Source organism: Sinohyriopsis cumingii, chromosome 5, assembly GCF_028554795.1.
Source record: "Sinohyriopsis cumingii isolate HCF-2022 chromosome 5, ASM2855479v2, whole genome shotgun sequence".
Classification (NCBI taxonomy): Eukaryota; Metazoa; Mollusca; class Bivalvia; order Unionida; family Unionidae; genus Sinohyriopsis; species Sinohyriopsis cumingii.
In genome coordinates, this window is record NC_142965.1 from 125102848 (window position 1) to 125128952 (window position 26105).

Genomic DNA, 26105 nt, shown 5'->3' on the forward strand with positions numbered 1-26105 from the left:
GATTCTAAGTACTACAGGACACACAAGACTGGATCATACGTCTATCTGTTATGTGATTCTAAGTATTACGGTACACCCAAGACTGGATCATACGTCCATCTGTCATGAGATTCTAAGTACTACAGGACACACAAGACTGGATCATATGTCTATCTGTCATGAGATTCTAAGTACTACGGGACACCCAAGACTGGATCATGTAAGAATCTTTCAAAAGACAGATCTAAATCTGAATCTAAATAAAATAAAAACATAAAAATAAATGCATATACAAATTTTATTTTTAAAAATATTCAAATATCCCCATGCAGATCCCTATCAACAAGAGCTGTTGACCTTAAAATGAATTCATCAGCACTGAATCTCTGCAGTTTTTTTATAACATAATCTTCAGCTTCACAATGAATAAAGAACAAAAAATTTCTAGTTCATACACATTAAAAACATGGCTAATAATTTTACTTTGCATCAAAACTAGACAGATTAAATGTGACAATTTGTTGTTTTTCTCACAGATGACAAATACTAAAAGAAACACATGTTGATTGGTCATTACGGTAAACATTGTGATCCAACAAAATTTCATCCGAAAATCCATTTACTCCCAAACCACTTAGAACTTAGTACTTAGAATTTACAAATATATCTGATTTTAAGGCACATCTCACAAACACACATATGTTAAGTAAAATGTGTTGCAAAATATATATAAAAAAAGGAAAATGAAGCAAATGAAAGCAAATCCAAAATATCAATTATGACTTGAATTCTACAAGTGCATTCAACAAATAATGTCACTCACCTGACATACACTAGTCTAAAAGGCAACTACACTGTAGTATTAAGACAACCCCTACAAACCAGCTATTTGTTTGAAATTTGAACTATGTAACATTGTGTTAAAGTGTTTATACTCTGGGTAACTTCAGCTGGACTTGGTGGTGCATTGTCATCTTTGCATGAATTTAAAAGAGATTCATGCCAGGACTCTACCAATCAGATTTAGTCTGATAAGGTCATGTAAAATAGCAATAATGTCTATAATTGTTGGTTGCTGAATATTATTTGCAGATTTTTTTAATGGTTGCTATGGAAGCCACACCAATGTCAAGGGATCCACTCCATAAAAATACTACCAGAGCACATCTTAAGAAATGTGTCTAACAAGTCTGATGAAAATTAGCTGATCAATTCTGAAGAAACTCAAAGTAGGTTTCCCTATCTGGTTGCTAAGAAGCTGAACCATTGCTAGGGGAGATACCCAAGGAAAAGTTATGATATTGCATTTCTGTGAAAACATTACTAATGAACAAAGTTTTATCAAAATTGTCTCCTCTATTCTGGAAGAAGCCAAATTAAAATTTCCAACAGGCTACTAAGGAAGCCACACTGTTAAAGGGGGACTTCAGCAGAGACAATGCGGCAGAACATATGTCAAGGGTGGTACATGTGTCAAGGGTGGTACATGTGTCAAGGGTGGTACATGTGTCAAAGGTGGTACATGTGTCAAGGGTGGTACATGTGTCAAGGGTGGTACATGTGTCAAAGGTGTAACACAAGTTAAAGGCGGAAATGTTTTGAGAGAGAGACGCATTCCTACCAAACTTGATCAATATTATCTAGCGAAGTTAAATATATGTTTTCTTATGGCTGATATGGAACACACACCATTGCCAAGGTTGCCACCATAAACACAGTTTTGGCAGAGTATGTTCACAGAAACATTCCCACTAAGTTTGACTGAAATGGCCCAGTGGTATCTATCTTTAGAAGTTCAAAGAAGTGAATGCTGGCAGACAATGGATGCTAGACACAGTGCTACACCATAAGTTTATTTGAAGCGACAATCTCTCCATCAAGTAACCATTTTCCATGACAAGTAGCAGTCACAAAGCATATAGGTACAACAAGTTTCAAAAAGCTTAGATCAGGTATTATGTATGAATGATTTGCAATGCTTTGTTCACAAAATGGGTGAAAAGAGGGACACACTCGGAGATGAATAAGAGCTGGGTTACACCAATAACTTGATTATTAGCTGAGGTATAAAATGATTCAAAGTGTAATAACATTCATAAACATATTATAAAGAAATGGGGATAGTACTAATACAATAATCAACCTGGTCAACTCTATGCTTTCTACTATATAAATATATACAAGATAATCTGTTAACCTCTTTTCAATGGGTAAATTGCAAAAGCAGAAGCTTGTCAAAGATTTATTTCTAAAAGGGATTTAAGTTTAAAAGGGATGGATCGTCTTATATAAAATGGTAAAAGTTTTACACTGAAAAGTGTAGCAATTTGACTAGAACAAATCCCCTAAACTCCTCTAAACATAACCTACTGAAATGGAACCTTAATGTCATAAAGCAAAAAATCAAATTTGTAACATTGTATGGGCAAACCTACAAATACTAGAAGATACATATATTGTCTGTCATAAATGTATATATTTATGTTAGCCAAGCATGGAATAGTCCAATAAATTAGGTGAACAGATTTTCCATATGTGTATCAAATGCTTATGTATACAGCTTATGTACGTGCACCCATGTACTTCTGATAGATTTGTGCAACTGTTGCAAGTAGAAGACGTGGTATTCTTCAGTATGTAAGTAGCATACTTATTTAGTATGTATTAAGAACAGCATTTGAAATAACAGGAGTAAATGTTTGTTTACATACTGTTTCCAGCCTAAATCCCCTGTTCACAAAATCTTGGACTGATCCATATTTCAGATCAGTGATTCGTAAGATTAGTCTTTTGTCTTTTAAATTTAATTTTTTATGATTTTTGTGTTTAGTACCTGTCATACATAAACTGTATGAGGAAAATGATATGGCCCATAAACAACAAGTAACTGAATGTTTAATGGGCATTTCCAATTTTATTTTCTCACTGTAACACTTTCATTGTTGCCTACCCTTGATCAAGAACAGAATTTGGAACTCTATCCTGCTGACTGAAACTCCTATAACATATTTCTCTCATGGAGAACAACTATTTTCCCCTTTGTATTTACATTCATTGACGAAGGGTTAGGTTCTAACAATCCAAGTTATCTCCCCTTTCCATTTCCAATGCTCACTGGCAGTGTTGTTTAAACAGTCAAACAACAATTATTTCTCCCTTGCATTTGCAACAAACATTGACGGTGAGATTATCGAATCTGGTGAATGGATGAAATCTATCCACAGTTGGACTGGAAGGAGCCTGCAGCTGTGAGGAAACAAAATGCTTGAAATTCTCAGGCCTGACTCTTTTGGACAGGATCTGAAAGTGATAAAAAGGTTCACATACAATCAATCAAGGCAAAAATATTTTGAATGCAGCCTTCTAGGCAGGTGCCATATTTATGTGAAGTATTAAGGCTTTTCTAATAAAAGTTTTTTTTTTAACCTCTGATACTGAATTTTAAGTTTTCTTTTGTCAAAAAGGGCAGTAATTATATATTGTAACTAATACTGTACGATATAATTATATATTGTATGATATAATTATATATTATGATATAATTATATATTGTATGATATAATTATATACTGTAACTAATATTTTATGATATAAGTGACTTTTGGTGACAAATTTAATTAAACTTGCCTAATGAATGATAAACATTACTGTCATTTAGAACAAATCAATCTCCCAAGGAATTTCCAATAAAAGATGTTTCATTTAAAGCTATAGCTACTTTCCTTGGCTCACCATGGCAAATCTCCACGCTTTTAATTCCATATTCCCATATCCTGATCTCTTTCCACCACATCCCTCAACCATGAACTAATGGTCAAATCCATTATCACACACATTTCCCACTCAATTTTAGACTACCCCCCTTCCATGAACCAGTGGTTATAATCCATTATCCCATACATTACTCACCCAATTATTCTGTACCTCTTCCCCCAACCCTAAACCAGTGGTCATAATCCATCACATTTATTACCCAGCTGATCTCGTCCTACCACCTCCCCCAATGCATTATGTAATCCATTATCACATATATTACACCGTATCTACTTGTTATAACTACATGCATACAATGTTTTGTGCAAAAATATTTGAAAAATATGACAGTAATATATTTATTTGAGTATCTGACTTCTAACCTTATCCAATAGATTCCACAAGATGGGCCCAATATCATACACCTCTTGCACCTGGTTATCACGCAGATATAGCAATAGTTACCATATCCTAGCAACATAAAAGCATCAAATACCACATCTATGCAACTTACCTGACATGCATAGTACATCATGTCTGGTTGTAATACTCTAAATGGTTTCAAAGTGACACTCTGGAAATTAGCTCATGGAAGACAGACACACTTGACAAATACACCAAAAACCATAAACAAGTGTAGTATATACCTGGGTGATATAAATAAATGTATATCACTGTCCCTAGCTTAGTGGTACATCCATAATGTCAATTCTGAGCATCTAGGGGCCATCCATTTAGTACGTACACATGGAAGGGGGGTTAACCCAAATGCATATGCTTGCGTATGGGGAGGGGGGTCTATTGATAATGTACATATGCATAGGAAATGGGGTGTGTGTGTTTGAAACCTTGATAATAATTTGCCTAATATGTAACCTGTTCGACTGGGTTCAGTTTGCATTTGAATTTTAGCGGACACTAGGCAAACTTTTTAAAGTTAGGCAGCTTATTTCTTTGATGCAGCCAGATATTCAATGTCGATGGACTATCTGTTTTATTAAACATGTTAATATTATTAATCTTTGATTGTTTCTGCATAGATTAAATATAGTACGCTCTATAGAATTGGGGGGGGGGGGGTCAAGCATACATACGAAAAGGGGGTTGTTGTAAAAAAGTATGCATGTGCATGATGAAGGGAGGGGAGGGGTAAAGTTTTGCCAGATTTTTGTGTGCACACTAAATGGATGGGCTCCTACAATGTAAGAAAAATTTGTGTGGGAAATTGCTAATGATCATGAATTATCCAGAGCAGGGAAGCAACCTTGTGAATTGTTTTGTGTGTGTGTATGATTGGATTTTTAACTTAAGCTTTAACAATTTTTCTGTCATATCAATACGATGTATGCAGTGTGGCAGTTTGTAGTGATGTCTAGCACTGGGACATCATGCTGCAGACATGTAGCATGATGCCCCACCCAGTCACATTATCCTGACACCAGGCCGACCAGTCCTAACACTAACCTCTTAATGCTGAACAACTGGCGAGGCAGCTGTTAGTACCATTTTTGTAAGTATTTGGTATGACTCAGCCAGGGATTGAACCCATGACCTCCTGCATCCAAGGCGGACACTCTAACCACTAGGCTACCGGAGTGGTTAGTTGTTATTTTGTTAGTACAGTCAAACCCGGTTATCTCGATTACGTCGGGGGTGTAAAAAAATCGTCGACATAACCGGGTCCCGAGATATCCGGGTTCATAAAAACCGGTAATTTTAAAAATGTCCTTGAGCATTACTCCTGTCTCTTGCTGGTGTTTACTGGAATCCCCTCCCACTGCATGTTACAATAAAATAAACAAAACGCTTAATTGATAATAAAATGAAATGAACTAACCTGGTGTTGTTATCATTTATTCCTTTTTTATCATCATAAGTAATTTATTAAAGAAAAAATATATCTATGAACTCCTTATATCACATGTAGCGTATGCATCCATTACTGTAGTGTGCATCACTTATGTCAGATAACACACGACGCATTTTTATAATTGATGTGAATATTGAAAAACAAATCATGTTTGGTTGTACTCAGAGGTTTGAATATGTTATCAGATTGAAAAATGGATCAAAGAAAATCACAAACGAGAGAGTGAGAGAGAAACATCCACCGATTGCTTTCAGGCACCCGCCATTCACGCATAACGCGGTGTTAGGTGCAAAATAACCAAGATTGTATTATATCCAGGTTAATATATGACAGTATTTCGCAGATAAAGATCAATAAATGTTTTTGAAAATACATGTACATGTACATGTACATTGACTGTGAGTGCAAATGACACTCCTTTCGCTAGCATGGGTTACAAAGAGTATTTATTAAAGCAAGTTAATGTTGAGTAGACTACTTACCCCGCAGGCATCAATGCGAGTTTGTATCAATTATGATTCCAGATGGCAAATAAATAGATGCGCGGGTGGTGAATAAACACATCCGGTAGCGAGCAGTAAACTAATTCTTTGAACTTACCGGCAGGATATCAAATACAAAGGTTATTTTATTGCAAAGCAAACCGACTTTGGAAACTGACTTTTGATTCTTTCAAGTGTGCCGATTCTTATTTTCTTTTCTGTTTTTCTTTTTGCCGACTTGGGTTCCCCTTTACTGGTATTCACAGGAATTTTGAAAATAAATTAAAACAATGGAAGCCAATTTTTCTGCCAGACCTAAATAACATATATTACAAATAAGAAAACAAAACAAAATTAAGAAGACCTCAAGCATGAGAACTAAATTATGGGGCCTCGACTGCCATTGTATAGAAGCCAAGTGCCTGAGATTATCCATTCGCGTGCATATATACGAGCATATATATAGGGTGATATTCTGCCTAGAAATATATCTGTTCTGTTTATTTTCTGTTGACAAGTACATGTACAGTATATGCTGTTTCATGAGAGAGAAAAAAATGTTCCAAAAGAGAAAGCTTTCAAACCAAAACATTAAGCTACTCTTACGAACCAAAAATAGAAAGAATATGAAATAAACATGTGACTACTGCCGTAACGGACCAAAATTGTGCCTGAAAATCGATCGCTTTTGCTGACTATTTCTTGTACAATTTCTGTAAGATTGACGTTAAAAAGTTGCATTTCGTCGAATTAAGCGGGTCCACATGTTACTTCGGACCGAAACTTATGCCTGACATAACCGGGTTATCGACTTAACAGAGGTCGAGATAAGCGGGTAAAAAATAGCATAACAAAGAAGAATTTTTTCGGGACCGGACCAAAACGCTCGACATAAGCGGGTTGTCGAGATAACCGAGGTCGAGATAAGTGGGTTTGACTGTAGTTGTTTTGGGGCATTTTCTTGTAGTGTTAATCTTCAATGGGAAACAAAATTACATAAGATTATACATTCAGGAGTTCAAACTTTTGTGGAAACATAGGAAAGAAATTCACACCTGAAGGGATGAAAACCATTCTTGTGATCTGGAAAATTCAGGAACTTTGCAGAATGCAGTTACAAAATACATAAAGTACTCACATCTCTTGCAAAAGCCTCTGCCTTGGTTAACTGGTCCTGCCAGTCCGTGTCCTTGAGTGCAGAGACTGGAACTGTCACATGACCTGGTAATAATCTGTATTTGATGGCCTCTGCTAGGTGCTGGTTGCTATGGGCAAGGTCAAGGACATTGGTGGATGGGAGAGAACTGGCATGGGAGTTTTCACTGTTCAGAGGGTCGAAAGCTCCTTTCACCTGCTGGAGGCATCTATTGTACAAATGAATAATCCTTAGATAATAAACAATAAATGCAAAGTATTAGAATCTTATCTTGTAAGGAAAAGATTAACCCTGAATTTTTCTGTGCCAATAAAATCCCAAACAAAATTTTGCAAACAAACCCCTTAAGAAATTTGGCCAAACATCCATCATTTCAAAAACATTTACAAAAGGGTTGATTTAAATTTTGACAGAAGACCTTTAAATTTATAATTACTGTACTAAAAAGAACTGAATTTTCTGTAAAATCAACTTGTCTTCGTGTTATTCAATAAACCAGTTCCCAAACTTGTATTGATACCGGCATATCATCTTTTACTTTAATACAAGGGACAATAATTTACCCATTTCTCTGGCATTCCGTTTAAGATCTAAAACCAGTGCTTACAGCCACATGTCACTGTAATAGTTTCTCAACAAATTTCATCTCAGATCCAACATTTCAGACAACAAATTTGGCTTGAAACAAATAGCAGTCCATTTTCTGATCCAGATTTCCTCCACATATTCCCACTGTGGGGTCAGAGAAATTGCACATTGAAAATTTGGAATTTGCCACCACCATGCGGTAGGCCTAGTGGCATGTGGTAGTCGCTTACTAGCAGGCCTTGCAAATTTAAACGATGTTACATCGATTCATACCAGCAAGAAATCGATAGGAAAATGACTTATTTTCTCAGAAATCTTCACTAGTGTAATATAGTTCATGTCCAAATGTTTACATGAAACTCATTAATAAAAACATATTAATGAGGACTGTGGTGTGACGTTGCATTTGAAGTACACACTTTATAAGTGTGAGCAAAGAAAAATAACAACATAAAACATCACATAGTAATGAGGTATAATCACATTTAATTTATGAATGTTATATGAAATAAGCAAAAAATAATTAATATTTATTACAAGAAAATGTTTCATTTCATAAGTTTCAATTTTTGAAAATTTATATTGTATATAATGAAATGATACTGGGTACACGTCTCTACTGTAGTTATATTTAGTACAAGCTGTAACAAAGAGTAACATGTTGCATTAGATTATTCATGGGTAATTAGAGCCCTGTGTCACTATTGTATATAACTCTCCTTTTCTTTGGAGGAGGTGAAAACGTTCTGTGACAATCTTGTGTTGTAATTAATATTGATTGCAAAATTACACACACACCCCAAAAGACCCTCCAAATTTGGACCCTAGCAGATAACAATGTGCTGAACTTTCAAGTTCACTGTGTCTATGAAAATGACTTTTTCTGTCTTGGAAATATGGCAAGTGCTATTGTAAAATTTGCTTATGGAGTAATGTGTGGACGGATGAATGAGTCCATCTGGCTGGTAAGTGCATTATTTATCATTAAAGATTGTAGGTATACATTTGATTGAAATGGGGCACAATTTCAGATGCTTAACAAAATTAGAAGAAAGCGTGTTTGACATAACACATTTCTGGCTGTTACTAAGTTTGCTGTAGTTGTTGAGAGTTGGGATTTGTGTGGCCAGTAATTTGTACAGCCTGAGTGTTTTCAGGTCAGCGTCTTTAAAAGTAGCAAACAGGATATAATATGTTTCACACGAAGTATTTTAGTTAGGTGGCTTTAGCTACCTTTAATGATGCTGACCTGAAAATGTACTTAGTTAGGCCTGCATAGAGGATAAAATTGACTATGCTGTGTGAAACCAGCAAAATACCACATAACTCGACATCATGTGCATATGTGTGTCTCTCTTGAATGTTCTCAAAGATGGATTGACCTTATGTTACTATGCTTTTTGTTATGTTGTTGCTCGTTTTTACAACAACTACATCAGACACAGCAGAAGACAACAAGGTTTTCTTTTTCTTAAAGTAGTTTTGAGCACATGGACACCTTGATTGAGATGACTGGTCTCAGTTGACTAGACTGAGATAAGAAAGGTAAGGTTAGCAAAACAGCTAGATCTCTCTGCCACATGGGTGAGAAAACATAATCCTGGCATTTTTTCTTGGAATAAATATATATAATTTTGGGTTCTTTCGATTTTGTATTTTTCATTACAACCAGCATGCGACTTTCATTTAAAAAAAAAATTCTACAACATTTAAAATGGGATATTAGATATCATGTGACTATGGTATCCATGAGGTCATGAACAGGTGGGTTGTGAAACTTGTGTACTCGTACGACTACCAATGCTAAGCGTGAGTACCAGGTAAAATTTTTTGTTTTTTTTATCATTCAGCAGATTAAAGACCTCCTGAGTCTACTACCCATAATTTATGAGAAAATAAATAATCTTCATATCAATTTAATGTGGGTCTGACTTGATTTAACAACGTTTAAGTTTGCTAGTCCATCTGGTAAGTGACTATGCTTTGCTGACACCTTGTTGGCCTCTTGTGAGGCTAGACAGGTTTTCATATCTTCCATGTAAGAAAAAATATGGATATCATGCTGCATGTGGGGAGAAAAAAAGCCTACTAGAAAAATCTAATCCACTGAGCATTTGGACTGATTCAACAAATGTGTTTATGGCAAGCACCCAAATGAAATATACTGCAACCTCCGAATATTCTGGTCAGAACTCAATAAATTTAACTCATGATCAGTTCAGTTACGACTCAATTACGTAACTGTTTCAGGCAGAATATTCCCGGGTTTTCCCCAACTAACATCAATATTTGCAAAATTCAAGGTCTTTTGACAGTAGAGAAAAAAATTATAATTTCTCCCAACTTTCTTCTGATTTCCCCATAGCATTGGAACTCTAATTCATACAGCCATTAACTTGTACAATAAAGTCATTCTGCTGAGAGTCACTTAGCTACCTGTGACAATAGACAATGTAAAAACATTAATATAGAAAATGTACTACTAAATAACTAAATCTCTCCTGCAAAGGACAAAAACAAAACATTTTTTCTGCCTACTTCCAGTTACTTTGGTCAAACATAACTTCTGTTTTGGTTAGGACCTATACATCAAGGATGAATCTATGGTCATTAGCATAAATACTTATCCCATGTTTTGAAAGTCATAAAATGTAGGTCACAGTAACTTCTTTCGTTGTAAGAGTGTAATACTAAGAGATGCATGGATAATAAACAGCACTCAATAAATGAACATCACACAAAAATAAAAATTAAAAAAATGCACGCAGAACTTATCAAAATGCACCCACTTGCCAAGTTTCACAATTCTAGTTAGAACAGTATGCATATAGCATGTAAAAAATTCATTTGGGCATAGGATAATACAAATGTTTAAACAAAGCCAGTAAAAATGAAATACAGGTCACAATGAGCTTCTTTTAATGTAAATGTGTTGTAGTTATAGTGATGCATATCATCATCAATTTCATTATTTTAGAATGGACAGTGCCTGAGAAATGAACATCAAACACACAATTTAACCCATGTTGGTCAAATTTAAAAAAATTGGGCAGTAATACCTCACCAAGTTTAATGAGTCTAAATAGGATAATATCTACAAAGCATGCAAAATATTGATGTGGACATGAGCTTAATGCAAAACAAAGTAACCTAAAAAAAAAAGTAAAATATGAAATGTAGGTCACACTAACCTTTTCTTTATGAGCATGGTACTAAGAGAGATGTATACAATTATCAAATATAATGAGACAAGCATGAAAACACAAAATTTCAACCTAAGTCAACTAGAGGTCATAGTGACCTACTTCTGAAATGAGACACAGAGACCTTTTTTTATCGTAAGTTGTGGTATTGACAGAGATAGATACAATCATCTAGTTTGATGATTGCAGCATGAACTGAGCTTGAGAAGTAAAATCAAAATAAAATTTAACCAAAATCAGAGCAGCATGAAATATGGGTCATGGTAACCTACTTTTGCAATGAGGCTATAGTACTCATCTAGGGGCATCCCTTTGCCAAATTTCATGATTGCTGGAATAAAATTATTTAGACCATGTAAAAAAAAAATGTGTTAAATGCAACAAAAAAAACCCAAGAATGTGAAATTTAAGTACATTTACTCAATTAGGTGTTGCTCTACAGATTTGTATTTTGCATACAGTTAGATTTTTAAAGAAAAATAATTTCCCAAGATCTCTTCACTGGTTATAGTGGCTATTGTTATGTATATTTGATTTAATTTAATTTTTTGCAAGTTTAAAAATCTTTTTATTTTTAATTTCATTATATGTCAAAGTAATGTAATTTTTTAAAACTAGGAATTTGATATTTTCCAGAAAATTAGTTTGACCTGATTGCTAGTTGTGAACATCGAACTTTGTATCTTATGTTGACATAATTCCTGGCCTTGATTGAGAATCAAGTAAACAACTTCTATTTTTAATTAATTTTTAATGTGTGAATGATAATAATGAAATCAAGGCTGTACTGGACTACATGAAATTACACTTGTCGATACCTTCTAAACCATTCTAGAATGTGATCACTTGACCCTCATCCAGGAATCTGTTTTGCGTCTCAAGTTACCGTATAGCCTTTGTTTATAGAGGAATTAGGCATTTTGCGCTTTTACCTTAGACACGGAAAGTATTTGTTTGTGACCAGTTTGGAGTTATATTTTAATTTTTATTCAAGCTATTTGGATTCTAAAAGATTAATTCTTTTTCCTGGAAATATTTGTGTGCTCATACAGAATTCTTGGACAAAGATTTTTATTAAATTTTATTCGGAAAATCAAACACCGGAATATTGTTTGTGAATATACAAAGAGCTGTAGACACAACAGCACGAATACTAGCTACAGTATATGCCATCGCCTTCTATTTTGGAATTTTTGGTGGGACATGAACTTGAATTCTTTAGAACATTTCATTACTAGGACTTCTAAAATTTAATTCATGGATTATTCTTGGATTAATTTTGGATTTGATTCTTAAAATTGTTAAGTTCTTATTTATTTCATTTTTACTTTGTGTTTTCAGGAAATAAATTATTTGTTAAATTTGTCAAAGCTTGTTGTTTTCACTCTTTCTTTTGTACCTGTCTATTACAGCCTAAACATGCAACACAGGACTATTTATTAAAGATCTTGTATATCTTAGGCACTGTTAAAATATCTTTTAATTCCCTTTATTTTGGTATATGATTAATTGGTGTAATTTTGGTTCTAGAATATACAGCTTAGGCTGACTTCAGATGGACTTGTATAAAAAAAAGCACCACTAGGACTTCATATGAAACTTTTAAATAAAGACCAATAACATTTTTTACTTTTCAGGTATTTTGCAATTGATTCAGTGCACTTTCATTAGTTGGTATTGCCTACTGTGTCAAAATTCATTTTCCCTAATTTAGTAACTGCTAAGGTTAGTGCACTTTTGACTAATTCAGGGTAATTTTATCAAGCACATGGGAGCAGCCATTTTGGTCTACTGTGTGCTTAAATCATGTACAATTTCTATAAGTACAATATCCAACTAAATGTCAACCACAGAACATCAAAGTAGTATAGAGGTATGCCATCATTCTCTCCACTGTGCATGTATTAAATGCAAACAACTTCACCTTACATATGTCACTCTCTCAAAAGTACACAACAATTGGCCCTTAACAAGCATTATGGTGTTAACTCATGAGTTATAGTGTTTTATTCTATGTTGCACGTATTGACATTGGCTCATTTAGTTTATATTCACTGCTTTTTAGAATTTTAAGAGGCTGCATGTAGGCTTAAGAAGAGTTATGTTCCTTGTCTTTGTACACAACAAACTACTGACTCCTGGAAAATAGAAACCCATATGATGGACAGTTAAAAAAAAAAAAATGTATTAATTTGACCTTTCTTAAGGAATATGCTATCAATTCTTCTAAGGATGATGCTGATAACTACCGACCAATCTCAATACTACCAAACTTGTCAACACTGACTGATAAACATGTCCCTGACTCATTTATGTCATATTTAACCAAACACTTGCAGTTACACCCTAATCAATCAGGCTTTAGACAGAAACATTCCTGTGAGACTGCCTTGATCTCCCTAACTGATAAATGTGTGTGATGAAAGAACAATTAGATGGTTTACTTCTTACTTAAGTGAGAGAACACAACATGTTTACATAAACAATGTTTTGTCTGAACCTGAAACAATTAGATATGGAGTACCACAAATCTCAATTCTAGATCCATTACTATTCATTTTATTTATTAATGAACTACCACTTTTACTAAGAGACTCAATATCATCTACAGATCTCTATGCAGATGACACAACATTGTCAGACATCCAAAACACAAAGCATGAACTCAAAATTTCTTTACAGAATGCCCTAAACAAACTGGAAAACTGGTGCACATGCAATGGCATGGTGGTAAATATTGGTAAAACTAAAACATTACTTATCTCAACACAGCAAAGAAGGACAAATCTTGATAGTGATGAACTATGTCTGACATGGAAGGAAAAAAATTTGCAAATGGTCTGTCATGATAGACTACTTGGTGTTCTGGTAGATAATAACCTATCATGGACTGAACATATCAAACATATCAGTAAAAAAGTAAATTCAAGTGTATGGCTTCTCAGTAGGATAAGACATTTTCTCCCTGAAAGGAACAGAAAACTATTTTATAACAGTTACATACAATCCTATTTAGACTGCTGTAATACAGAATGGGGTAACTCGAATCATAAAAACAGCAAAGCTGGCACATCTTCAAAAAAGAGAATGTGGGCTAATATCAAATCCAGAAAGAAAGCAAGGAAAATTTAGCTGGTAGGTTACAAATATTACCTATTAAAGATCGAATCTGTTTGAGAAAAGCCAAATTAATGTACAGGATATCTCGCAATAGTGCTCCTGAATATTTACATTCACTATTCCAGTATAGGCTACCTGGTAATACTCCCCACCTGCGATCCATGTCTACCAAACAGTATAAAATTCCCAAACCAAATTAGGAGTTATTTAACAAAAGTTTCCGATACTCTGGAACTCTGCTCTGGAATAGTATTCCAGTTGAGAGTAGAAATGCCCACTCTATTTCCTTCTTTCAAACCCAATATATCCAGTGGCTTCAGAGATGCAGCTAAAATAAATAAATTCTGTTGTATGAGGGCCTCAAGGTAGATTAGTTCTTAGCTAATTGTGTTACCCTCTTTAAATAAGGTCATTATTATTATTAATATTATTACTATTATAACTGGCAATAATTTGGACATTTTCTCATTGTTATTGACAAATAAATATATATGGACAGAGAAAAAAACCTCATAAAATGTAATTGTCATTTATACGTTTATATTTTTATATATTTTCAGATAAAATTTGTATAGTATTATATGGTCTAGGTTTATTAAGCTATGTCAAAAATATTTCAAGCTGAATTAACAACTAAAGAATAAATCACAATAAAAAGAGCTTTAGCTTGGCATACACAAGTCACCAGCAAGTTCAATTTGTACCTGTTGGTTTCCAGAAGGTTGGCCCTAAGTTCATGTCTCTCATTCAACAGCTGTTCTAGGGCATTCTGGGATTCCTGGAACTTCATGGCATAGAAAGCCTTTCCACTGGCAAGCTCATCTACCATCACCCTGGATAAAAGAAAGTCAAATGACAAGCTGAGTCTTTAGGACACAACTTCTTAAGATAATTATGAGGAAGTGACAGTAATGTCAGAGAGTAATGAAAGGTTCATATTTGTATGTGAAAAGAAAAACCAACAGAATATTTAACTAATGTTCCTTTCAAATTTAGCGTGTTAAATTCTTGAATAATGCAATATGGCACTCATTGCTTGTGGCATATCTTATTTAACTCATTTAAAAAAAACCATATTGAAAGAACACTCAGACGTAAGAACATTGATTATTTCATGCTGGTACACACCTTGAATTTATTACAATTTCATGCGAATTTTGATAAAATTACTGAGAATAATTGTTATGCCCAAAAAAACTTGCAAAAACGTAAATTACTAACTAGATTTTAAATGATTATATAGTTTCACTTTTTTCATAACAATGTATGTTCAACATTCTGAATTTAACAATAACAGCACTAGATGGCAAACAAAAGGATTTAAAGATGTAGTTTCTCCAAACTTGTTGGTACTTAACAAGAAACAGAATGGCTATAGCAAAAACTTAAAAAGTACAATCTTTAATGTTTTGAAACAACAATAAAAAGTAAAACAATTACCTGCTTGTTAAATATTTACTTCTCCACATATCTGCCTGGATGGAGATTTTATCAAAATTTTCATAATCCTCAAGTAATCTCTTCCCAAACCCACCCACTTCCAGGGACAATTCAGCCTTGTCTCTGTAAAGTATGAATAACACCAATTTAAAATGAATTACTTACATGAATACACATTAAGGTTGAGTTATTTGATAGTTTTCTTGAATTCTGTTATGATATTCAGACAAACTGATATAACTTCAAAAGTGTTAATAATATTTTTCACTTAATACTATCGTAGCAAATATTGATGTGTATGTATGTGTGTGATTTAGATTTTCAACGTAACTTTAATAATTTTTCAGTCATATTGCTACGAAGTCTGCAGTGTGGCCGTTTATAGTGATGTCTAGCACTGGGGCATTATTTTCTAGACATACAGCATCACATCCCACCCAGTCACATTATCCTGACACCAAGCTGACCAGTCCTAACTTCTTAATGTTGGGTGCCAAGCAAGACAGCCATTGTTACAGTGCCATTTTTTAAAGTCATTGGTATAACTCGGTCAGGGTTTGAACCCCACAACCTCCTGCATCTGAGGTGGGTACTCTAACCACTTAAGCCACTGGAGTGGTCTAAATATGGAAAGCAAAAATGTAATACATACCAATATAGTATTTACTGTGGGGAAAATTATGACTAAGATAGAGTATAGCAAAATAGCAGTTTGTGATAATTTTTCACCAAATTATTCTGATGTCATTCAGTGTTTTATCTACAAATGGCTTCATGTATATCATTTGACTCATCAAGGCAAAGAACTGTGAACAAAAATCCAAACCCATCAAGCAGATGATCAGTCTTCAGTAGTTTTTAAAAATAATTATATATTGTTTAAATACACAACAAAAGTATTAGTTATATAATGTACTAAAGCCAAGGCAAGTTTTCTAAATATTTTTATACAAGAAAACATTACACTAGTTGGTAGTAGCAACTTGAATGTATTAATCTGACTAGCTGGCATAGAAAAGCTGATCCTACACATCGTGCAATGTTTTTAATGAGGAAGTCTTCTGAATCTAACTCTGACTCAGTTAACTCTTCACAATTCAACAAATCATTTCACGTTTATAAGTTCACAGATTCTTCTATCTTTTGTTTTCTTCCATTTCATCAAAGCTTCGGGCCCCAAGTGGCCAAGTGGTCTAAAGTGCTCACCATTCCGGATCACAGCCATCTCACCTCTGTCTGAATGGGTTCGAGTCTCGGGCTTGGCTAATGTGGGTACATGAGAAAGCCTGCCAGTAGCTTCTCATGGACTGGTCGTTCTTCCTGGGGTTTTCCAGGGTTCTTCCTCCACCAGTTATACTGGCCACCATGTATAGCCTATCTTTTGCTGAAAAATGGCACTAAGCCCTACAACAATAACAACAATTTTTTTCCAAAGTTTCCTCAAAATTTGAAGTATTTCTGTCTTCCCTATCAATCTTGATAAGCATTAGATTTCTCTGTTTCTGAATCCCAACCCTATTCCTAAAGGTGGTAAATATACTGTTCTGGACAGAGAATAATAGGCTTGATGTCTTTTTGAAAATGTAGCCTGCTGTATATTTTGTGTTTTCAACCACTGCTGCACAAAATTATGTTTTATCTTACAAGTAACCATTATCTCATCTTTGGATGATGATGGCTCCATTGGTTTGGTAACATTACTGGTTTGTTGTAAACGGGGTCCGAAAGATAATTTAATTTGTTTCAGATCTATTTCAGTTTTTTTGGGGGCCTTTGATGCCATTTTCAGTCGAATGCTGTTAGTATTTTAAAACAATGCAAGGCATACAATTTAGCAAATGGAAATCGTTGTTTCACTGCATGACAAGGGTGTGCATAAAATAAAAGTTTCTTGTGAGAATCCACGTGTTTATTTTCTGACTATTTCTTCGGTGTGGTAATATACTGTTCTAACATACTGTTTCTACAAATGATCCGACAGTTACAGGTAACATAAGGTCAACTCAGTTATAACCCTATGTGTTATGATAAAATTAACGAAAGAAAGTCGGTGTGCACGTGTTTTCTGTTTTGGAGAGTTGTGACCTTACCATTAAAGTAGTTAGACCAAACCTTTGTTTTGTGTTAATAAGAGAAACAACATTGGGTTGCATCAATTTACATAGCGGCGACAATTTTTGTGCATCAAATCAGAAAAGTTTGCATATTTGACGCATGACGCATATAAAACACTGGTCCTTACATGAAACTTCATGCAACATGGTCTACATTTAGAAATATCAAATATGCAGATTTAAGGTCACAAACATGTTACATTTTACACTGAAATAAATGCTAAATTACTCAGTTTGAAACAAATGCTAAAAGTATTTGAATTCACAGTATATACAGCTACCAGCTTCTTACCTGGCCAGCCTCTCAACTCTATTCTGAAGATCTTCCCCTAAAGATGCCACCAGAAGCTTTTTCAGTTCTGAGTTCACCTTTAATAGAAAGCTTGTCATTTGAAACATGAGATATTAATGCTGAAATATTCCAAAAAATAATTAAACAAGCATACAGCAAACATCACATGATACACCGGTCTCATGACACTGACTCCTCTAATGATCCTGACCTTTGTGTTAGAAGCTTGTCTAATGTATGATAAGGTGTCTACCTAGAACAAGTTTCATCAAAGTATATACTAGAGTTAAAAAGTGACAGCATGATAAGGATACAGGATGTTGACTTACTTTACCCCATGCTGTGACCTTGACCTTGAAGCAGAGGATCTGACTAAGTTATGTGTCAAGTCAAGCTGTGAAAGGCTGAAGTTTCATTAAAATAATGATACCCAAAAAGATTTATCATATTTTCCCTTACTATGACTTTGACCTACAGGCAATGGGCACGGCAATGGCATGAGACACACTGTCTAATCATAATATATAACTGGTTACACTTTCATAAAAATATCTCTAGTAGTTAAAAACTTATACTTTGGACACATAAATATATAAGGCGGTGCTCACCAGTTATTATGTACTTTTGAGAGTGACATATGTAAGGTGAAGTTGTTTGCATTTAAAACATTAACAGTGGAGAGAATGCTGGCATACATCTATGCTACTTTAATGTAATATGGGCTGACATTTCTTTGGATATTGTACTTTTGGAAACTGTACATGATTTGAGCACACTGCTAACTAAAATGACTGCTCCCTTGTGCTCCAAAAATCAGCCTAAATTTGTCTAAAGTACACTATCCTTAACAGCGATTAAAATAGGGAAAATGAATTTTGCCAGACTAGACAATACCAACTTCTGAAAGTGCAATGAATGAATTATCAAATATATAAAATGTAAAAAAAAGTTATTGGCACTTTTTTTACAATTTACCTCTGAAGTTCAGGAAGTGAAACTGACCAAGTGGAGCTAGCACTTTTTTGAAAGATGCACATCTGGAGTAAGGACAAACTGTATACTCTAGAACCCATATTACACCTATCAATCACCAAAATAAAAGGAATTAAAGGTTCTTTGAACTACATCTAAGATATACAAGGTCTTTTTTAAATAGCCAATATAACCAGTGAGGAAATCCAGGGAAATTCTTTTTCTTTAAAATTCTAACCCTATGTAAAACATGAAACTGTAGAGCGCCACCTAAGCCAAAAATATACATCTTGACCTGTCACGACCCTGACCTTGCAACAGGGGCCATGGCTATGAAATGAGACATACAGTTTATACATAATCTCCAAGTGGCTAAAGTTTCATTAAAATACCTTCTGTGATTCAAAATTATACTATGGACAATCATGTTTTCCCTTGTTACGACCCTAACCTTGAGGTAAGGGCCCTGGCTATGGTATTCGACTGAACATCAAGTCATGATATGTACTTGGGAAAAATTTAATAAATCTCTCCAATGGACATGTGTACAGACGGACAGACACCCATAATATATACCTGACTTAAGAATGGGTAATGAGAAAAGACTAGATGTCTAGAGTCTCTACAGACAATATTTTCAAACAAAGTAAACATGGATCAAATCACATTGGGTTAGTATAAAATTAATGTAACTCAAGTGACCTTAATCTTTGACCTGTTTAACTGGACAACATACATCTTTCAATTTTTTGGAAAACCTTACTGCACAATTTATTGAGTCCCCAAGGGTTATATCCTAAAAGTTTAAAAACATTAACCAAAATCTTATGCGGTTTGTTTCTATTTTCTTACAATCTTATCTGTTATCATCATCAACAAAATATTTATATTGAAAGTAAAACACAAGGTGACATCTGCATGTTTTTCCCATTTAACCTGAATAGCATAACTACATAATCATCGCTTTGGACCTTAAATTATCTGTCAGTGTAACCCTGAGACAGTCCTCTAATGCTGCACCCCCCACCACTTAGCATGATCTACATGTTTTTCCTGACTTTTCAAGGTTACAATAACTCTTTATCTCAACTCCAGAGTGCTGATTGTATCAGTTACAATCACTATCCCTTACTAAAATATTGACAAGCTGTCAAAAGCTTGGGAAAATATTTCTGGGCCTAACATGTGTACACCATATGATCCATAGCAATAATACTATACTATAATTTCTGACAAGAGACTTTATACTCATAACATTGCCTTTCTGTCTGTCTGTTTGTCTGTCTGTCTAATGATCCATTTAATGATCAATACATCCATTCATCCAACCTGAAGCAATGATAAATACCTGCAGCTGAACACTAAGTTGAGCTTTAAGAGATTTTATCTCGGATTCTAGGCTTCTGATCTGCTCACTGTTGTCCTGGGCAACTGCTGCCACTGAAACCTGTAATGGCTGACTTAGACTAGAAACCACTGACTTGAAGACTGCTTCTGCAGAGGTACATGGTGGACCAGAATTATTCACTATTAAGTTCAACGAGGCTGTATTTGGCAAGCTAAACTGACCAGTAAACAGTTCATCATATCTGTCTGTCAATTGTGGAATACTATTTTCCAGGTGTGACGTATCCACTGGATTGCATTTTGATGGTACTTGTGATACTAATATGGAAGTAGAAGTGGATGTGACAGGACTATTACTACATGGTTTTGAATGTGAAACGAAAGTCCTTTCATCATCCACTCGGCTGCTCTTTAGAGGATCGACTTTGTTCACAGGTTTTTCTCTCAGAATGTCGCTATCGGATCTAACCCTTGCAGGACCAGACTCTGTCAGATTTGAAATAACAGACAATCTTTCTCCCTCATGAAACGACCCTGATCTGATGACACTCACATCTCTCTGTTGTGTCAGATCAGTTTTTGATTTTCTATCTGTGTTAACAGAACTATTCTCCCTCTTGGTATTCCTATGTTCTGCCTGTTCCTGGAAGCTGTATTTCGGCAAAGGATTGCGGATTAAAACAGTTTCCTTTGGTAGTTTTTCTTCCTGTCTGGTGGTAGGTGGTAACATGGCCCTCCCTAATTTAGGGGTCACTGTGACTGTGTTGGAAGACATTTTCCTTTCATGTAATCTATAAAGGAGAATAAGACTGAATCTTAAGACAGGTGAATAATGTTTTTTTTTCAAGTTATCCCATTATTTTATCCCTTTAACAGACATTAATAATGATATAAAATCAAAATACATGTACTGTGAATTTAAGTTGTGTTGTAAATAATAAGAGGAACCAGTGGTATGTTTAGTTTAAAAGAGCAAAAACTAGCTAATGTGACATGGTAGTTGTTGTTGTTGTAGGGTTTGAGGCCATTTTTCAGCACAAGATAGGCTATACATGGCGGACAGTATTAATGGTGGAGGAAGAACCCGGAAAATTCCCAGAAAGAACCACCGACCCTCGAGAAGCTACTGGCAAGCTTTCTCACATACCCACATTGGCCGATTCCAAAACTTGAACCCACGCAGACAGAGGTGAGATGGCAGTGATCTGTAACGGAGAGCACTTTAGACCACTCTGCCACTCAGGGCTTTGTGACATGGTAGTGGGCAATAATTTAATCACATATACATGTACAGTATCATACAATTTAAAATGTTAAGCTTTAATCATGTAATTACAAATGCTACTTTGTAATACTATGACTGTTAATAGGTCTCACTTATATCTATCTTGCAATAATTCCTTAATTACAGCATCTAAAAATGTATATACAGTGAAAGCTGTCCGGCACAAACCATAAACAAAATGCAGCCCACACATATATAGTGCTGCTACATTGTATTCACTCAAAGTTAATCATCCAAACAAGAGTCCCTCGAAGGAACTGATGCTTCGCTGGATGAAAAGGAGTTCCAAGAATTCAAAATAAGACCATTTCTTACATGTCACAATGTTATCCATTGTAGATGCATTCTGACAAAAAGATTTTCAAGACAGCCATCATGGCAAAAATGCTCAGTGTATGACTGGCACCAATTTCATTTGGAACCAACTAGGTATGAAAAGAAGCCTGTAGGTGAAAAAACCCTTGTTGATAGTCATCTATTTGGGATATAAATTAACAATATTTTTAATATAGTGGCCAATGTGGCCATGTTGATGGTTAGTCATTTTCATTTAGGACCATGCAGAGTAGCAATAAAATACTGTCTAGATGGCTGCTGTGGTGGACATATTGGCATAAGATCAGAAGGGATTTCATTCAGACCAAGCAGGCATCATAAGAAGTCTTTAAGCGACAACCACGTGTTAATATAACCATCCATTCAGAAGGAGTAGTGATAACAGTATTTTCAACACTGTTACTCCAAGTGACCATATTGGGCATTAAAGCAGCATAATTTTCATCGAAGACTAACTAGACCATGGGACAAATGTGTGTGTAAAGTTTCAAGGCAATCCTCCAAGTAGTTTAGGAGGAGTACTGATAATAATAGATGGATGGATGACAGACAATGGACAATAAACCACCCCGCACGCTGTTCTGGTCTATGACCAGTACAGGTAATTACTCAATACATACTAAATTTCATCCTTTAAGGCTCTGTTCCAGCATATTTAAATTTTTGTGATAATTAAACCAGTGTCGTGTTACACTAATCACTAATCAAAACCAAATACATTAACTGAGAATGTAATCACACTAAAAAATATACAAAACATGCAACTGTACTGAAAAGCAGTGTCTGAAATGTAAACAATACTAGACTTCCAGGGAACATGAGTGACTGTCCTAGAATGTTAAAAATACTAGACATTGGTTTAATTGACCACAAATCAACAGGAATGCTCTGCCAATTAAATTGCACCTAATTCTTTAAAATAAATATTTCCTTTGAATAAATTCATGATTGCAGAGTTCTTTTATGTAGTAAAAATGTAATGCAAAATGGAAGATAGATGTTAAAGTTATGACGATCTAAAACTGTATATGTTACATGTATATCATACAGGTGACCCATCTTGCTCCTGACAGACATCTGAGTGATGGCATACTAAAGGTGACCCATCTAGCTCCTGAGAGGCAGACAGTTGACTGATGGCATACTGAAGGTGACCCATCTAGCTCCTGAGAGACATTTGACTGATGACATACTAAAGTAACATATGAGGTGTACACCAAGTTGGGTGATTAGATTGGTCATGAAGCCATCTGATTTTAGCTTGCTCTAAATAAATGACAGTAGTTAAAGGTTGAGGGATCTATTAGATACTGGCCATTACATTTGTGTGTGTGCATGTGTGTGTGTGTGTGCATGTGTGTGAGGTATAACACCTTTTTCTTGGCACATGACAGGATGGATTACCTGAGACCTGAACCCATGCTAATATAGGTGAAATGTGAATGATCTGTAAAGGTGATCACTCTTGCCAAGCAGGCCCCCTTTTGGGGGTTGGGGGAACATGAGTTTTGAAGACACAATAATTGTCATTCCTCTAAAAGCTAGAAAACAATACTATTACATTGATTTGTAGAACTAATTCTATGCATTATTTTAGTTGAAAAATACTCTTACACTGATTTGGGGAAGAAAAAAACATACTCTTACAATGATTTGTAGGAACAAAATCTAATACTTTGCAATTTATTGGTTGAAAACAAATGGTCTTCAGGTAAATGAAAACAATATCGTTGGTCAAAAGAAACACCCAGACCCCACCACAGCCTCTGAAAATTACATGTACTGGCCAAACAAATCTCTGGAAAAAAGTCAGATTCTCCAGCTTTTTAGCAACATCACAGGATTTTCTATTTGTATAAAATTGTCTTGATTTCATCTTCTCAAAGTGTGGACAATTATTTGGGCTTAGATTACACATCAGAATCAAAAAAGTTAATGATAAAATGAAAACTGAAAAGTTAGAACTTCTAAGTGATGATGAAACATATGTAACTACACTGTAGTATTTTAGTTTGGTTATATGAGAAGACATTTGGAACTGTCCAGGAAATTTATGAAGTTTTAAATTTAACATTGACCACTGGGTTCAGTATAGCTGACAGGACAGTATATGCTTTGTAGTTGGACAATATACCTATAAAAAATATACTAGCCACGGGTACTGATGGTGTGAATACCATGACCAGAACTAGTGGAAGAGTATTTGGTAGGATGAAGACTGTTCAGTTGAACATAGTGTCTGTTTGGTGCATATGTGATCAAAACATGGCCAACAATAAGACTCTTAACCAGCTCCTGAAACTTTTGGAAATACTGCTGTACAGAAGAAAATATACTAGTTCTAAGTGCTACATGAACTAATTTAGGCAGTGCAAAAAGTGTCAGGGTAACTTAGTAAGCTCAGTCTGTGGATATAAGTACAGATTTGCATGTTTACAAGTTCAGACAAAAGAACAGTAAAACAAATATGGCCACTTCTTCACTGTCTCAGTGGATCTACTCATATTTCAAATCAGATTCATCAGATTCATTGGCAGGATTTACCCAAGAGGATCTCTTAAATGATGCAAAAAATATAGACACACTCAATAATGAAGAGAAATATTCACTTGAAATAGATTCAACCTACCAAGATTGTGTAACACCAAAATCAAACATGGCTGACTCCTCCTCTTCAGTTCCAAATTTTCTTAAAATCTAAAATACTATGCAGAGTATAACAAACACAACTGACTCAAACAAAATTACGACAATCAAGAAAATCTCAGACTAGAATCTACACTTCCAGCAGGGACACTCACATGACGGACTGATCTATAAATCTATGGATACAGATTCTGCCACAGTAACTCTCTACATAACTGGTAACATTCATGTAAAAAGTCCAGACTATACAGAATGGGTAAATTATTTTATCAGCACTTGCCAGAAAATGGTAGATAACACCAGTCTGAAATTAAGGTCTTTAAAACCCATCCCTGAAGACCACAGATCTCAAAATCCAGTCACCAGTAACACAGCTTTACAGACTGCATGGTGACCAGTATTAATGGTGGAGGAAGAACCCGGGAAAATCCAGGAAAGAATGACCGACCCACGAGAAGCTACTGGCAAGCTTTTGTACATACCCACACTGGCCGAATCGAAGACTCGAACCCATGCAGACAGAAGTGAGATAGCAGTGATCCGTAATGGAGAGCGCTTTAGACCACTCGGCCACTCTTCATGTGTTTATGTAAATAATCAAGGTGATGAAAAGAAATGTCAAGTCTAAAAACAATACATTGCATACTACCATGTCTGAAAATCAATCCTCTTATCAAAATTGTCATGATTTTGGCCTCCTCAAAAGTGGTCTGCAAGTAATCAACCTCAATATTCAACACATCCTCCCTAAACTGAATGAGATTAAATTAATATTAAGCAAAGTAGATCAGTCAATATTCTAGGTCTATGTGAAACCTTTCTTCTCATGATACTGATGATTTGGCTCTCCAAATACAGGGGTTCAACTTTGAAAGAAAATATAGGAAATCCATGGGGGTGGGTGGGGGTGTTCTTCTGTATGTAGACAGTTCCATTAGTTATAACAGATGTGTTTATCTAGACACTATTGGGTTAGAGAGTATCTGGATTGATTTGATATGTGTGTGTAAGTGATTTTGATTTTCAATGTAGCTTGAACAATTTTTCAGTCATATCGCTATGATGTCTGCAGCGTGACAGTTTATAGCGATGTCTACCACTGGGGCATCATGCTGCATGTAGCACAATGTCCCACCCAGTCACATTATCCTGACACCAGGCCGACCAATCCTAACACTAACCTCTTAACGCTGAGTGTCAAGCGAGGCAGCTGTTAGTACCATTTTTGTAAGTCTTTGGCATGACTCGGCTGAGGGTCGAAACCACAACCTACTGCATCTGAGGTGGATGCTCTAACTACTTGGCCACCATAGCCACAGTACTACCTGGATCGAAGTAACCCTTGCCCAATGAAAGCCAATACTCTAATGTTCAGTTTACGGCCACCTAGTTCCACAGCTGATTGGATTGATAGATCTGAGGTGCAAATTCAAAAAGCATTACTAAACTTTAGGAAGATTTAGAAACTATCATATTAGGTGATCTTAACATTGACTACATGAAAACTCCACCATTAACATGG

The 26105-nt window shown here is 35.2% G+C and overlaps 1 protein-coding gene across 3 annotated transcripts in view; it reads right to left on the minus strand.

The window, feature by feature from the left end:
• Nucleotides 1-263: 263 nt before the first annotated feature.
• LOC149800129 (uncharacterized) overlaps nucleotides 264-26105 on the minus strand; it is a 35468-nt gene continuing 9626 nt past the window's right edge. For all 3 annotated transcript variants that reach the window (XM_089959732.1, XM_089959734.1, XM_089959733.1), the window contains exons 2-7: nucleotides 20318-21107; nucleotides 17998-18074; nucleotides 15592-15714; nucleotides 14856-14984; nucleotides 7223-7448; nucleotides 264-3279 (exon numbers count right to left, since the gene is read on the minus strand). In XM_089959732.1, the coding sequence (XP_089815858.1) occupies nucleotides 3115-3279; nucleotides 7223-7448; nucleotides 14856-14984; nucleotides 15592-15714; nucleotides 17998-18074; nucleotides 20318-21091 (1494 nt within the window). In that variant the 5' untranslated portion in view covers nucleotides 21092-21107 and the 3' untranslated portion in view covers nucleotides 264-3114. The remainder of the gene's footprint in view (nucleotides 3280-7222; nucleotides 7449-14855; nucleotides 14985-15591; nucleotides 15715-17997; nucleotides 18075-20317; nucleotides 21108-26105) is intronic.